We start from the raw sequence: 16,473 nt of genomic DNA on the forward strand, positions 1-16,473 counted from the left end.
TAAAGAAACTGAACGAGTGGTTAAAATCTTCCTACTAAAAACAAAACAAAAAAGCACCAGTTTCAGATGGTTGTTACAGGAAAGACTAAAAAACATTCCAGGAGCACATCATTCCAATCTTATGCAAACTATTTTATATAACAGAAAAAGAAATACTTGACACCAGGTTCTACAACCTTTATAATAGGATCATTCAAAAACAATGTGAGGAAAAGGAAATTTAGGCCAACCTCAAGTTTTGAACATAGATCCAAAAATGGCAACAAAGTATGAGCCTCCCCCAAATTCAGAACTGCAATTTACTACATTAATATTCATGAAAGATCATCACATGGTTATCTCAGTGAATGCAGAAAAAAAAAAACAGAAGTGAACTTAATCTGATAAAGAGTTATCTACCAAAACTTTAAAGAAAACATTGTCGGGGCGCCTGGGTGGCGCAGTCGGTTAAGCGTCCGACTTCAGCCAGGTCACGATCTCGCGGTCCGGGAGTTCAAGCCCCGCGTCAGGCTCTGGGCTGATGGCTCAGAGCCTGGAGCCTGTTTCCGATTCTGTGTCTCCCTCTCTCTCTGCCCCTCCCCCGTTCATGCTCTGTCTCTCTCTGTCCCAAAAATAAATAAACATTGAAAAAAAAAATTAAAAAAAAAAAAAAAGAAAAGAAAACATTGTCCTGAATAATGAAACATTAATAAAACTCTCTTTGAATCAGAAGCAGGATGACCATCTTTATCATGTCTATTTACCAAGGGACTGGAGGGCTCGTTGGCACCGTAAGACAAGAAAACAGACTAACTGGCAAGCTTGTCATTATTCACAACCAGACAGTCCACCAAGAAAACAACAAAAAAAAATCCGTAAACAAAATGTTGAAATTAAATAAATCATGCATATTCACTTAATGCAGCAGTGGGAATGGAATGAACTTGAACAAAGTTCAAAAACATGGATAAATCTCAGAAATAAAGCTGAGTGTAAAAGGCAAGCCACAGATGATTATGTCCCATGTGAGACCATTTTTATTACACTCAAAACCAAACAAAACACAATGCATTGTTTAGGGATACAAATACTTGTGGTAAAACCATTTTCAACAAAGAAAGGGAAAAGCATAATGCAAGGGAGCGGCTGCCTCCAGAGAAGAGAAAGAACAGGATCAAGGAGAAGCACCCAAGTACCTTCTACTTCTTAAAATGTTGGAGGGGGAGGGAGTCAAGAGAATGAGCTTTATCGCCATGCTTCAAAACTTGCATTTATGTTATAGATGCTTTAGTAAATATATCAAATGCTACATGTATAAGATAATTAATGGAATAATTCAAACAAATGATGGTCAGCAAATACATATTTAAGTGACATACTTAATCAAAGCTCCTGTTACAAAAACTCCTCTGCACAGGTTTCATTCACAGGAGGGTTACCACAGAAAATACATAAAATGCAGTTATTATTACTCTGGGGAAGGAGTACAGCCCTTAAAGGAGAGAATGAGGAACCACAATTACTGACTGCCAGTCACGAGCCAAATACTGGGTGGGAGAGGTTTTCAGATCTGTTTTATTTCATAAATCCACAAACCCAAAAAGTCCATGGAAGCCTTCTCCCCTGGCCTCCCCCTCCAGCCAGCTCTGCAACAAATATGTCCTTTAGAGTCATAAAGTTGACCTCACACCAACCTAAGCACATGTTTCCGAAAGTTAATTGTTGGTTATCTAGAAATTATTCATGATTTGAAGAGACATGTGCTTAGGTTACATGTGATTACAATTTTTTTCTAGTATAGGTCCCAAGTTATCAGTAACCTAGCCACTTGTCTAATACATGTAGACAAGAATGACTTTAAGCTTAATAGGTCAAGAACTACACCCAAATATTGTTTCAACTTTTAAAAGAATATATGATCCAAGATGCCTGGGTGGCTCAGTTTGTTAAATATCCAACCATGATTTCAGCCCAGGTCATGGTTTGTGAGATCAAGCCCCACATCCAGCTCTGTGCTTGACAGCACGGAACCTACTTGGGATTCTCTCTCCCTCTCTCTGCCCCTCCTCAGCTGGTGTGCACTCTCTCTCTCTCCCAAAAATAAACAAACTTAAAAAAAAAAAAGAATATATGATCAACACACATTGACACACAGACACATACAAAGATTGCAATCTCACTAGTGGTCAGAAAAATATATTAAAAAGAATAAGTTTTTGCATGTCAGTTTGCATATATTTAAAAAAAAAAACTATCACCAGTGTTGGCTGGGGAAACACACACATGACTTCAACATAAGTTTACATATAACTTTACATGACTTTTTTGAAAAGCAATTTGACAATATCAGTATTTGAAATGTGTATACATTTCTATCTAATAATTTCACAGCTAGGTAACCATATAGGAAAAATTCTCCCACGTTTCCAAAAAAAAAAAAAAAAAACTCTTTACAGCAATGTTTGAAAAGAGGAAGGAAAGAAATACATGCCCATCACTTTTTTATGTGTTCAAATGAAATTAAGATCTACAATATCATATTTTCAGCAAAAATCTTAAAAGCTAAATGAATTAACAAGAACTTACTTCAAAAAGAAAGAGGATGGAGTCCAGCTCCTCCCTTTGTGACTTATTATTCCCTGGAATACATAAAAAAATTAGTTATCATGACAATGTATAAATTTTAGGATATTAAAAATTATGTTACCTCAAAAACATTTAAACTTCAACATACATTCATTTATTCAAAAACTACAAGGAGGCAGTGTGGAACCCACGTCAGGCATGTAGACAGACACCAGGCCAGACCACCCGAGCCCACATCTAGCAGAGTTTCTCCTCACTAACTGTTTAAACACAGCTTCCATATTTTCTAGGTCACTATCAACCCATGGAAGGCAATTTATTCATTTCTCAATTAGTTACTTCTGAGTTCAAGTTATGATGGACTACACAGCAAAAGCAAAGAAAGAATTCTCATTTTTTTTTTTATATGAAGGGGCATAGAGAAGTCATAACTATAAAAAGTCATGTATCTCTAGGCAATTGCACACTGTCCTCTTGATAATAACTAAATAATAAAAACTAAAACTCTATAGCAGCAGTTTCCATTTATTGCCCAGTCTCTAAGTAGTGAGCCCTGGGCTAAGTGTTTGGCATTCAGCATCTAACTTGGAAAACTGTTTCTGTAAAGGGCTGATAGTAAATATTTTAGGCTTTGCAACCTGTCTTGCAAGCATTCAACTCTGCCATGATGGGCCAAAAAGAGCCATGGATAACACATGAAGGAACTGGGTATGGCTGTGTCCAAAAAATTATTTATAAAAACAGGCACTGAGCTGTTAAGTTGTGGACCCCTGAGGTAACTGAATCCCCACAGCTCTGTGAAGTAAGATACTATTCATTCATTGAACAAATACTAAAGAATGGCTCTATGTCATTCTAAGGATTCTTCCAGGACCTGAGGATGCAGGTGAACAGAACACGACAATCCTTGCCCTGAGGAAGCTTATATTCTGACAGGAGGAGGCATCCAACAAATGAGAAAAATAAGAGGGAAGGCAGATGGGAATGTCAAAAGACATGGTATGCAATTTTGACTAGGGAAGTCAGGGAACATGGTGCTGATAAGATGACATCTGAGCAAAGATTTGAAAGAAGAAAGAGAAGAAGCCACGTGGAAATCTGGAGGTAAGCAAACAAGCCATATGGAAATTTGGGAGAAATGTGTTCCAGGCAGAGGGACTGGACAATGCAAAGTCCTTATGTCTGAACAAGTATGGCATGGTCAGGAAACAGTAAGAAGGCCCTTATGTCTGGAGTGAAGGGGGAGAACTGCATCAGATGAGGTTAGAAAGCAGTAGGATAAAGGCAGGCAGGTAGGGTCTGAGGCCATTGTAATGACTTCCAGAATTGAGAAGCCATTTAAGGGTTCAGAGTGCTGAGTCATGATCTGACCCATTTTTAAAGCATCATTCCAGCTGCTCTTCCAAAGAGACTCTCAAGGGGGTGCAGGGCGCAAAGGTAGAAAGGGAAAGACCATTTCTGTGGCATGCAATAATCCAGGTGAGCATAATGGGAACACTGGCATTACCAGCCCAGGCAGTGAGAAAAAGCCAATGATTCTGGATGTATTTTGAAGATAGAGCCAATATACTCAGGTTTTGGCCTAAATAACTGGAAGGCTGGTTATCACAAGATGATTTCATCATTTATAGCAAACATCTTCCTTCATTCTGTTGTTTTGGTATACTTTCTTCCTAGTACTCCAATCAAAACACAGATTGTATTAACAGCAAGAAACTGCAAAATCTCACCCTATTTTTTATTTAATCTTTACTATGATTCTTTGTAGTAGACTGCAAGAATGAAGTTTTTCCTCTCCTATCAAGAGATACCTATTTCTCTATATGTTGCAACTGAGATGCCACATAGCTTGCTCTGGCCAATGTGACATTAGCAACTGGGAGGTAGCAAGTACAACCTTAAAAAGCCTTTTGCACTTGCTGAGCTTACAATCCTAAGGCCAGCATGTAAAGAGCTCAAGATAGCCTGCTAACATGGAGGAGAACTAAGACACCCTGGTCAATAGCTTGCCAACTACAAGACATGTAAATGAGGCCATCTACTACTAGCTGATGTTAAGAGGCATGAGCCAGCCTAAACCTGAAGAACTGCCCAAAAAACCCAGAAAACTATAAGCTAAATGACTCATTTTAAAGCACTTAGTCTTGGGATGGCTTATAATGTAATTTGTTATGCAGCACAAACTAACTGATACAGTCTTGAGCAATGAGATTTTTCTAAAAGGACAAAGAAAGCAAAAGGGGGAAAAGGAGGCACAGAGGAGCCTTTAAAATGGGGCTTGGGGTGCCTGGGTGGCTCAGTCGTCTGACTTCAGCTCAGGGCATGATCTCACGGTTTGTGAGTTCGAGCCCTGCATCAGGCTCTGTGCTAACAGCTCAGAGCCTGGACTGGAGCCTGCTTCAGATTCTGTGTCTCCCTCTCTTTCTGCCCCTCCCCCACTTGTGCTCTGTCTCTTGCTTGCTCTCTCAAAAATAAATAAACATTAAAAAAATAAAGTGGGGCTTTTTGGTTGTAGTGCTTTTTTTAAGGTAAGAGATTTTAATATTTTTCTTTGGTGTTTTTTTTTTAATTTTTTTTTAACTTTTATTTATTTTTGAGACAGAGAGAGACAGAGCATGAACTGGGGAGGAGCAGAGAGAGAGGGAGACACAGAATCTGAAACAGGCTCCAGGCTCTGAGCTGTCAGCACAGAGCCCGATGCGGGGCTCGAACTCACGGACCGTGAGATCATGACCTGAGCTGAAGTCGGACACCCAACCGACCAAGCCACCCAGGCGCCCCTCTTTGGTGTTTTGATTACCCATAATATCACACTTTTCTCCTCCACACAACTGCAAAAAAAAGTTAAGTGGAGAAAAACTGGAAAACAAGTTAAAAATCAAATCGTTTCATATTTGAAATATCTACCAATTTGGAAAAAAATTAAGCTCAAGATTTATATCAATTTGTAAATCACAGGGGAAAAAACTGAGCAATTCATTGAAAAACAAAATACAAAACTACCTGTTGGCATCCTTGGACACATGCCCATATTTGATTTGTTGACCTTCCAGAGCCTGGAGCATTCTGTAAAACTCTGAGGCATCTGCTATATGTCAGAGACAACCACAGTGCATTGTCCCACATTCCTTCCCCTCTGTGCCTAACATCTGCCTCAGGTTTTACAGAAGCAGTCAGGGCATCTATACACTCCTCTCTGTGTCCTCTTCTGTATACCTGACCCTGTCTCAACACACGTCCCCCAATACCCTGTCATCAGTTATCTCTCTCTCGTCAGCCTGCAAACAGGCAAGTGCATCCTTCAAAACCCTACCATGACCAAGCTACTCCTTGAGATACGATCCTGTCTTCATCATCAAACAGATGAAGAAAACCCTTCTAAAAGGGTATTCTTGTGCATAGTCTTCACTATCTCACCCTGTTACTCCATTTCTCCCCATCTGGCTTCTGATCCCACTACTCACCTAGACCTTTCTTTCAGCACTCAGGGACAACCTCCTCGATGCATTGCCACTTCCTAGTCCTACTGCTCAACTTTTTGCATCGTCAGACATTGCTGACATTTCATTCCCTGAAATTCTCTTTTCTCTGTGCTTCCGTGACAAAACACTTTCCTGGCACCCAACCCCCTTCCCAGCCCACACACTACTTCTTTATCTTTCCTCTTTATCTGCTCAATGAAAGAATGGATTACCCCAAATCCCTGATTGTCACTTTCTCTGCAAAGAATTTCTTCCTTGGCAACAGCATGATTGCCCCCTCTTCTCCTAAGCTCCAGTCCCTATATTTTTACTGTCCAGCCAGAACCAACACCTGGGTGTCCCACAGGCACCTCAACTGAGACTTCCCAAAGCTACACTCATCCTCCTCCTTCCCAAACCTGGCTTCCCTCCAGGGTTCCCACTGCTGTCAGGGAAGCTTACAAACCAGACTCAACATTCTGAAAGCATATATGTACCCCTATGCCTACTGCAGTATTACTTACAATAGCTAAGGTACGGAAGCAACCCAAGTGTCCATCAAAAGAGGATGCAGTGGTATATATATATATATATATATATATATATATATATGTGTGTGTGTGTATTTTGCAACAACATGGATGTATCTAGAGAGTATAATGCTTAGCAAAGTAAGTCAGACAGAGAAAGACAAACACCGTATGATTTCACTCATATGTGGAATCTAAAAAACAGAACAAATGAGTAAACAAGCAAATAAAAAGCAGTATCAAACTATAGATGCAGAGAACAAACTGATGGTTGCAAGAGGGGAGGTGGTGGAGGGAGAGATGTGCAAAATTGGTGAAGGGAAGTGGGAGGTACAGGCTTCCGGGTGTGGAATGAGTAAGTCACAGGGATGAAAGGCATAGCATAATGAATACAGTCACTGGTACTATTAACAGTGCTGCACGGTGGCAGGTAGTAGCTACACTTGTGGTGAACCTAGCACAATGTATACACCTGAAACTCATATAATGTGTGTCAACTATACTCAAATAAAAAAAACACTTGTTTAATAAATAAATGAAACTGAGGTAGCAATAAGGGTGTTAACATGTAAGGATTTCCAAAATACATGAAAATAAACAAGGTGATGATGGCAGCCAACACTTACTGAGCATATACTATGTGTCACACTCTGTCCTGAAATCCCAGATACATGTTAACCTGTTCAGTGCTGATAGGAAGTAAGCTGAGTCAGAGGGAGGTTGCCCAAGGAGAAACAGCTGGAAAGGTAGGGCCAGGATCCAAACCCAGGCTGGATCCCCAGACTACACTATCCTGTCACCTAAATAGAGAGCAGATTGTGCAGTGTGACTTTATTGGCTTGGTTTTTCAAAGAATATTTTATGTAAGTAGATATTGGTATAACCATAAACCGATATAACACATTAATAATATATACAGAAAGAAATACATGAAACTTTTAACAGTGGTTGCATGCAGAGCAGGACTGGGGATCTAGGAAAAACATATGGCTCAATTTTCATTTCAAACCCTTTAATGGAATCTGAATTTTTTTATAATGTCCACATATTACTTTTATTTTTTCTTTTTAAGCAAATTATTCCTGTGGAACTCATGACTTCTGTGGGTTACTTCTTCCATTTTCCCTTTAGTCATCTGTTGTTCAAATAACAGCGGCATAAGTGAAAGCTCAAGGGAAACAAAGATGCTAACCACTGCAATCTCCCACCAACTTGTGGCTCACGACACATACAACCTTTTACACTTTACGGACATTAACAACAACAACAAAAAACTTTGTATATAAAAAAAATTGTTTGGTAGAAATGCTTACCTTTTAATTTCAAACTATTTTCCAGTGTTATAAAATTTTCATAGAAGATGAAATATATCTGAGAATAGTTGGTCTCAAAAAACTGCTTAAGATCACTTGCATCCACATTATCTGAAAAGAAAAAGTTTCCACAAGGAAAGGTTATGACGATAACCTTATACAACTATCAGATCTCACAAACAACCTTTTCAGAAATGAAGGATAGTAAAAACTAGCTTTATCCCCCTATGAGACAAAACAGAACAACGAAAATAGTATCCCTATCCATTTGTTCTCCACTAAGAGACCTTAATAGGTCTGGGGCCCCTCCCCCACACACAGACGCTTGCAGGAGATTGATTCAAGGGCATCAGAGCCATGGCGGCACTGTACTCACAGACCAGCTAGAAGGCCAGCGGTGAGTGCAGGTCTGGAGAGGAACAAGATTCCTTCATGTTGAGGGTAAGGAATAATAGTTCATACAGAGGACGTGGCTTTTGACATAGGCCATAAAGAGGGATGAGTTTGTACATGTGAAAAACAATTTTGCTGCCAGAGTCCAACATGGGCCAGTTTTTCCTCCATCCCCACTGACCTGAGAGCAGCTCAGGAGAACTAGCAGATGTTCCCCAGCACACTTCCACTTGGGCCACTGGTTGCAGCCTTCTCTCTCACTCCCAGGTGACCCGTTCCACTCCCGCTTGTACACAGGGAGACCCACCATGTGTTCCTAGAGTTTCCCTTAGCAGTGTTTTTCCCTGTGCACTAGTTCTGCTAAACCAGGGACTGCAGCTATATAGGAAGGTTATGCAGGGAGCTTAGCCCAATGACACGACGGCAGCAACAGAGCCACTTCTTCCGGAGGCCCAACTGTGCCTCCCAACTCTGGTCAGAGCAGTGATCCACTGTCAACACACCTGTGTATGTTTTCCTTGGCAAACAAGGTGCTTGTGCCATTTACCACAGGGTCCTGAACAAAGTGTTAGCTCTTGGGAAGAATACACCAGTAAATCTTGGGAAAATTAAAAACAGCTTCTTTAAATTCTGCAAGGATTATCCAAGATTGCTATTCAATCTACAACAAAGTGGATTCAGTTCCTTTTGGGGTCCTAATACTGTGAATATATGTGAACACATCCATTACGATGTTTAAGTTCTATAAATTTAGCACTAATGCTGGTGAATCTAAGGAGTTGTTGTACTCAGATAACTACATAATTCTGATATAGTTCTTCAAAATAATGCACATAAGGTGTTTGTAAAGTCACATGAGCTGTCAATTTCATACTGTATTTTCTGCCCCCCCCCCCCCAAATAGCACAGAGCAGTGGAAGTTCCTAGTAACTAACAAATTTACCTATGTGAAAGCAATAGCAATGACACTAGTATGATCATGCTTATACATGACATAATCTTGCCAAGGAACCCTTGAGTACCTTCCACAGAATGTGCAATTCCCAGAAAGGATTCTGTTCATTTTCACTCCAATACCAACTGCTGGCCGACCCACCACTAACTGTTCCCTCTGAAGCACACTTCACCCGCCAGCTCCTATTAGCACTCACTGGTAGCTGAAACATCCCGAGCCCACCTGGAGACTAGGTCAGTGCCTCTGCTATTGCCCCACAGGCTGGTTCTCCCCAAGTCATAAAACATATACTCTACTTAATTCCTGATGGAATCCCTCCTGATGGAATTCTTGACTTTATTTTGAAGGAATGATTTGTCTTTTCTGTTAGAGATACTACCAAATCTACAGACCCCCAGTCCATCCCACGCATCACTATGTCCCCTACATATAGCACCATATTTATTTAGTTCAATATTTTCTTGAATGAGTTAAATAAAAGAAATAGCCTATAACATACAATGATAGGATAATGACCATAACATGTAAACCATTATATCATATGCCTACAGGAAAGGAATGGCCTAACCCACTTTTAAATCCCTGGTACTATCAAGAGAGAGGTTTCACCCCTGTGCTGAGGACTCCAGATTTCACCCTGCAAGCTCTGCCCTCCAAGCTTGCTGCCAGCTGGGTTTCTCCACGTGAGGGTCTACAAGGCTCCTGAAATCAAACATGTCCAAATAGAAGTATTGTTCTCCCCTCAAATTCTGTTCCTCCCTCAGGCCCCACCACCCACCCAGCTGCTTGTCATCCAGGTCCTTCTCACTCTTCACAGCACATCTCTGGTGTGTCAGCTCCACCTCTGTCATGCGCCAGCCCTGGGCACTTCTCGCCCTTCACGGCCCTGCCTAGCTTATGTCACCACGAATCCTTGCCTACCTGCAACATGCCCTCTGCCCAGAGTCTGGCTTCCACTTTTCCCCTCCACAGTCCATCCTCCACCATGCAGTCAGCAGAAAAACTTAACAATGTAAATCAAACCAGGCCATTCCTTTGCTCAAAATCTCCCAGTAGCATCCAATCATACTTAATAAAATCCAAACTCTTGACCATGGCCTATAAGGCCCTGCAATACACTCCAGCCACAGAGGCTTCTTTCTATCCCTTAAACTTGTCAAACATATTCTCCATTTGGGGAACCTCTAGTCTGCACTGCACCGCCCCCCTCCCAGATCTCTATATGGTTCATTCACTCCCATCCTTCAGAACTGGGATCATACATTACCTCTTCAAAGAAATCTGAAAATGCCCCACATGCCATTCTTCACATGTCATCTTATCACCATGCCTTCTCCCTTCCCAAGTTCTGCAATGGATAGATGCCTGACTACTCACCAGTGAAGGGGCCTCAGACACAGAATGCCATTAGCAAGTGAGCTGTTACCCTGGCATTGAGGATGGGAGTGCACTAATGCAGCAAGGTGGCACAGCAAGGTACTGGGATCAATGACTCCCTCATATTTCCTGGGTCCCCCTTGGTCTATCAGAAATACTCAAATAGAGCAACCCGAATAAAGAGGGTCCTAGTCAAGGTTGAGGAACGCTCATACAGACTGAGATCCTCTCATGAAGCCAAAAGTCCAGATAATAGCCACCTTCCTCCTCAGCCATTCATCATCACTTGAAGTACTCACTATCAAGACCATTAGATACCTTTAAGGTAACTTGATACACAAGGAAACCAAGAGCATTACATCTATAACATATTCAGTTTTATTTATGTATGTGAGGACTCCTTGCTGGCCTGGGAGTCCTCTTCACATGATTCCCCCCACTACAGCACTTAAGATTAGTTGAAATTATCTCATTTATTCATTTACTTCTTCACTGACTGGCACTCAACTAGAATGTAAGCTGCATAAGGGCAGGAATCCCATCTGATTTGTTCATCACTCTAGTTCCAGCCCCAGGAATTGAGCTTGGGACCCAGAAGGTACTCAATACATATTTGTTAAATAACTAAAAAAAATAAGCACTAAATATGTTATATCTCTAATTTAATAGCTAGAAGAATTTACTTGTCTTATTGTTAAAAAGCAAGACTCATCAGATGAGTATTTATAAAATAAGCCTAGATCTTGGAGAAGGAAACCACAGGTACTGGAATTTAGCATCCTGCAAAAAGGAACACAAGAAAGCAAGAAAGGGCTATATTTTTAAAGTTTATTTATGTATTTTGAGAGAGAGAGAGAGAGATCACATGAGCAGGGGAGGGGCAGAGAGAGAATCCCAACCAGGCTCCCCACTGTCAGCATGGAGTCTGACATGGGACTCAAACCCACAATCCATGAGATCAAGACCTGAGCCAAAACCAACAGTTGGATGCAGAATTGACTGAGCCACCCAGGTGCCTCAAGGAAGGGCTGCTTTTCAATATGACCAACTCCAAGAAGCATAGAGAGAAGGAGAGAGACTTTGTTCAGAAAAAATAAATGAACAACAACAACAACAACAAAAAAAAAAACAACTATGACCAGAAACATCCGTTAGACAGACATTCATTCTTTACCCATTCATTCAAACATTACTGAGCCGGTACCCAGGCCGACCAGCCTTGAGACAAGTGCTAGGAAATTCAAAGAGAGTAAGATGCAGGGCTCTCAAGGGTACAGAAGTAAACAAACAAGTAATGCAAAAGGCAGCATGACCAAAGCTAATGAAGAGCATCAAAGTAGGGAGTGGACAAGGCCACTTGAGGAGGTTGAGAATATTAATAATGCTATATATTCATGCTTTAAAAGACACTTTAAAGAATTTCGTTTATTTGACCCTCACCCATAACCCTGTGAGGTAGATGGGGAGGTGTGATCAAGATAAAGAAACCACAGGCTCTGGATCTTACATAACCTGCCCAAGGTAACACAGCCAATCAGGGATGTGGGCAGAACTCCTGTCCAGGTCTTCCAACTCCAATCTGAACCACACAGAGGCCTCAGAGACAAGAGGGAATAAATTAAAACTAGAAATCAGGTCAGGAATGTATAAAAATAATCATCACCTTGGGGATTTGCAGGAAAGCCAGATAAAAAAGAGCAGGAAGATAAGCAGACAGGTGAGAAATAATGGGAGTGAGTAGCACTGAAAATGGGAACAGCCAATTTCCCCAAGAAGGAGCCACAGCACTTGGGGTGACCAGTAAGGAAGGGTGCTGAACTATAGAGCTCAGGTGGTAGTGTGCTTTTGAGGTGATGATTTTCAGTGTCTTTGGCACAGACATGAACACATGGCCTAACGATAATAACAAAGCTCAGGGAAGTATGTTCAGACTAAACACAGAGAGGCAAGCAGCAGACAGCTTTACAGAGCTAGAGGGGTCATTTCTGAATTTTTAAAGAAATCCTTAATTTCTCATTCTCCTTTGCAACCAACCAAGAGCCAATAAACTGTTTCTATTATTTTCTCATTTTATCTCAAAAGTATTCTTCTATAATCCATACCAAAAGCTACCCCCTCCCACTCCTCTGTCCAGCTAAAACCTCTTGTTGACAATTCTTTCTCCCTATCTAGCTGAAAGGCAATCGCAAAGGTTGAGGTCAAAAACCTCCAGAGCAGACTGCCCGGGTAAAGTCCAGAAGCTACAGGACCTTGGATAAGTTATTAAGCACTCTCTGCCTCAATTTCAATCTCAGAAATGGGGTCAACAATGGTTCCTATATCACGGGACTGCTGTGGTGATAAAATGGGCATGTCAGAGTGTCATTTGGCATTATATAAATGTTAATTGTTTTACAATTACCTAGCTCCTGACAAAGGCTATCTCACTAGGTGGGAATAACCAGCTTCATTTACCTGTGAAGCCATAAAACTCAATGACTCATGAAACTCATACACTTAATGAGACTGGCCCTTATTAAATGGCACTTGATTCCAATACAGCAATAAGCACTACCCATAAACAAACCTATGAAACCAATGGGATTATCCCTCCATTTCCTTCCACATATAATCCTTTTCAATACCATTTCTACTACTTTTTAATTGACAGGATCATAATAGAGCCTCACAAAAACCTGCGTCAGCAGACCAAAGGAAGGGGAAAAGATCATTATCCCACTTGGGAGCCCCAATGGAAACCCTCAAATGGAACAAGGAGCTCAGTTCAGTTCCTCCCTAGGAAGGAATGACCCCCCCCACACACAGTGCTTCCTACTCCTCCGTCCCTCCAGTGCCCCCTCCCAGAACTAAGAGTCTTCCAAGTCCTGCCTACACATCCAAGTGCAGAGGAAGATGGTGTCATTTACCACGTTACTCAAATTCCCTAGACAATGGCACTGAAAGCATGATGCTCAAGATTACAGACTGTGATACAGACAAAGGGGAAATAAAAATTCAAGGTGAACTTCACAACTTAAATAAACATAATTTAGAAACTGAGAACAAGGAAAATAAACTAGTCAGATGCAAGATAGAAAACACTGACCAAGGATAAATGTCATTAGTGTTGTACTGTTATTTAAAGGCTCAACTGCCTTGGTCCCTGTCCTCTTTCCTTCTTGTGGTAGTCTGTAAAAATGCCACAAATTATTCCTTACCTGAATCCACACCTTCGGATGGTGCACACTCACAATGATTTGGGGCTGACTTCCTGACTTGCTTTGGCCAACCAGTCATCAGAAATATGACCCGGTGGTGGCTAGAGAACCTCAGGTGGCCTCTGGTCAAGGGGCCAGAGGAAGTTCATGGAGCAGAGCTGGACCGACCCCACAGTGGAACCAACACCAAGCAACCAGCAGCCAGAGGCAGAGCCACCCCAGACAATGCAGTTGGGTGAGGAAGAGAAATAGACATGTGTTGCCATAGGGCCCATGTAAACCGTGAGGTTTGGGACGGGCTGTTATTCAACATTATCATGAAAATGTTGATGGGGAGGAAGAAATTCATCACCAAGCAACTTCACTGGCCATGAGGGCCAGCAAGCCCATGAAGAGATGCCTCCAAGTATAACACATCTTCACTTCCATTAAAGAAGAAAAAGCAATAAAAAATGAAACTAAATAGCAGAGGCTGCCCCACTGATAACAAACTTCTGTCAACAGTAATCTATGTTAACCAGGATGCAGGCAGGGACTCCTTTTCCTGACATTAGCAAGTAGGTTTTAGAACTTCCTATGTATGCAGTACTATGCCAAGGGCAGGTAAATGACCTGGAGCTTCGTACCTGGTAAGGAGGTAAAATCTACACAATGAAGCCCTTTCAAGACTCAGCAAGTAATCAGGTCATAAGACAGTAGGTATGCTGACTGTGCCTCAATGGTAAATTAATGCTTTCATCATTATTATTATAGAGAAACGCACATCTAAAAAATGCATCTATTTACGGACCTAAAAATATCCCTTATACTGATTATATACAAATACAAAATCCTGGTGTGAATGAAATGCTAAATCACCTAGCAGATGAAAGGTTCAGCTCCAGTGCTTCAGGACTCTGAAACAAGATCTGGTCAAGGACGTGATGTGAAAAGTCTGGTGGAAAAGGATGAGTTGGCAGTTGGGCCTAGACATCCCCCAAAGTCAGCTTGCAAGTAAGGACACCTGGCCTGACACCCGACTCGCCCCACACCCCACCAGGCGAAGTTATTTCTAGAAGTTCTGCAATGTCTTGAGAACTAAAAGATCAAAGTCCATCTGCAAGCACACTTTTTCTAATGCCATAGAGAGTTCAAATTTCAGAAAAACTCTCTCAAGTGCCATGTTTTCAATCCACATCCACTTTTAGGTATAAATATCACTGGACATATTTGACATAAAATTACTCCTGGAGTCATCCAGAAGTTAAGCAATAATGTACTGAAAATAACCCTTACTCCACCCTACCCCACCCTTGCTCCTATACAATACCCAGCCCCTACTCCCTACCTCCCCACCACAAGCTGCTTGACACCAGACTCAACAAGAAGACAACCAATAGATAAGGCACACACCAGGGATGTCCTTTCTGGCAGTCCACCCTGGTTTCCATCTATGTAGAAATCCAAGCTTCCCACATGACCCACATCTCTGAATGTCACCTCTATATGGCTCTGGGAATCACCTAATCTCACCCCAGCTTCCTAACCACAGCTTTTATACTCCCTATATCCAATAAAGCTTACCAGATACCCCTCCTCCACCACATCTGTAAAGGTCTCCTTCCGTTCTAGCTCTACCTAAAACCTGGAGCCCCTTGAGGAGCCTGCTTCCCTGCAGACTATAAGGTAAGCCTCCCATTCTCCTCCACCACCACTTACCACTTGGCCTAAAATGAGGTCAGTATCCTCCCTGCAATATCCAGACCATTGCAGTGCTTCCCCTCACATACATGGATACTTCCTTGCTGCTCACACAACCAATCCACACACCAACTAGCCCACCCACCCAAGCTGCACAGACTGTTCCACTCACCCCAGCACACTCTCAGAAGATTTCAGAACCTGGATCACTCTTTCTCTTGTAACTAGCACTGATTTCAGCATTTATAGAGGTGATACCTGACCTTCTCACCCCTAATGAGACTGTCCTCCAGTCTGACTCCGGCTATGCATTCCCCCCCCCCAACAGCCTAGACCCACTCATTGCTTGTCACCTCCCCACATCTGGGTTCTCCATCTCAGTCCTTTCTCCTGCAGCCTGCCATTTCTTTTCATCCTGCTCACCCCTTCTAGAAACCTAATTCCAACAACTTTTCAACCCTACCGGGTCCTTGAACCCAATGACCCCACCATGCAGTCACTATCTATTCTCCGTCTCAAGTCTTCACTTCTTTTTTTCCCCCTAATTTGGTTTCCATAACCCATCTTTTTAATCAGCCTTTGCATTTACCCTTCATGCCTCCCCTTTTCCCTTTCCATATTCACTCAAAAGAACCCCAGTCTCAGTTTTGACCTCCTTAAATCAACTGAATGTATTTATATGAACACAGGCCATGTGCTACATATAAAAAAGGAGGGTTTTTAAAATTGTTTTAAATACTGAATATATGTGAAAGAATAAGTTTCATATATATGTAACTTGTGATATATAATAATAAAATGAACACTTTAAACCTAGTCACCCAACAAAGGATCCAAGCCAACCAGGCTTTTGCTCCACCATTCAAGCGAACCCCATTCACACTGTTAATCCAATTTTGAGTCCTCTCCAGGGCCAACAGTAAATACACACGTGCTTCTATGCCCAAGCACCATCAGCCTGACCCAAGAGAAGGAAAAGGCCACTAGAACCCTGGCATAGCT

The 16,473-nt window shown here is 41.7% G+C and overlaps 1 protein-coding gene across 8 annotated transcripts in view; it reads right to left on the reverse strand.

The window, feature by feature from the left end:
* The window catches only part of RALGAPA2 (Ral GTPase activating protein catalytic subunit alpha 2), a 324,892-nt gene that overhangs the window by 288,037 nt on the left and 20,382 nt on the right, over positions 1–16,473 (reverse strand). For all 8 annotated transcript variants that reach the window (XM_045445466.1, XM_045445467.1, XM_045445465.1 and 5 more), the window contains exons 2-3: positions 7,870–7,980; positions 2,566–2,618 (exon numbers count right to left, since the gene is read on the reverse strand). In XM_045445466.1, coding sequence (XP_045301422.1) covers positions 2,566–2,618; positions 7,870–7,980 — 164 coding nt within the window. The remainder of the gene's footprint in view (positions 1–2,565; positions 2,619–7,869; positions 7,981–16,473) is intronic.

This window comes from Leopardus geoffroyi, chromosome A3 (assembly GCF_018350155.1).
Source record: "Leopardus geoffroyi isolate Oge1 chromosome A3, O.geoffroyi_Oge1_pat1.0, whole genome shotgun sequence".
NCBI lineage: Eukaryota > Metazoa > Chordata > Mammalia > Carnivora > Felidae > Leopardus > Leopardus geoffroyi.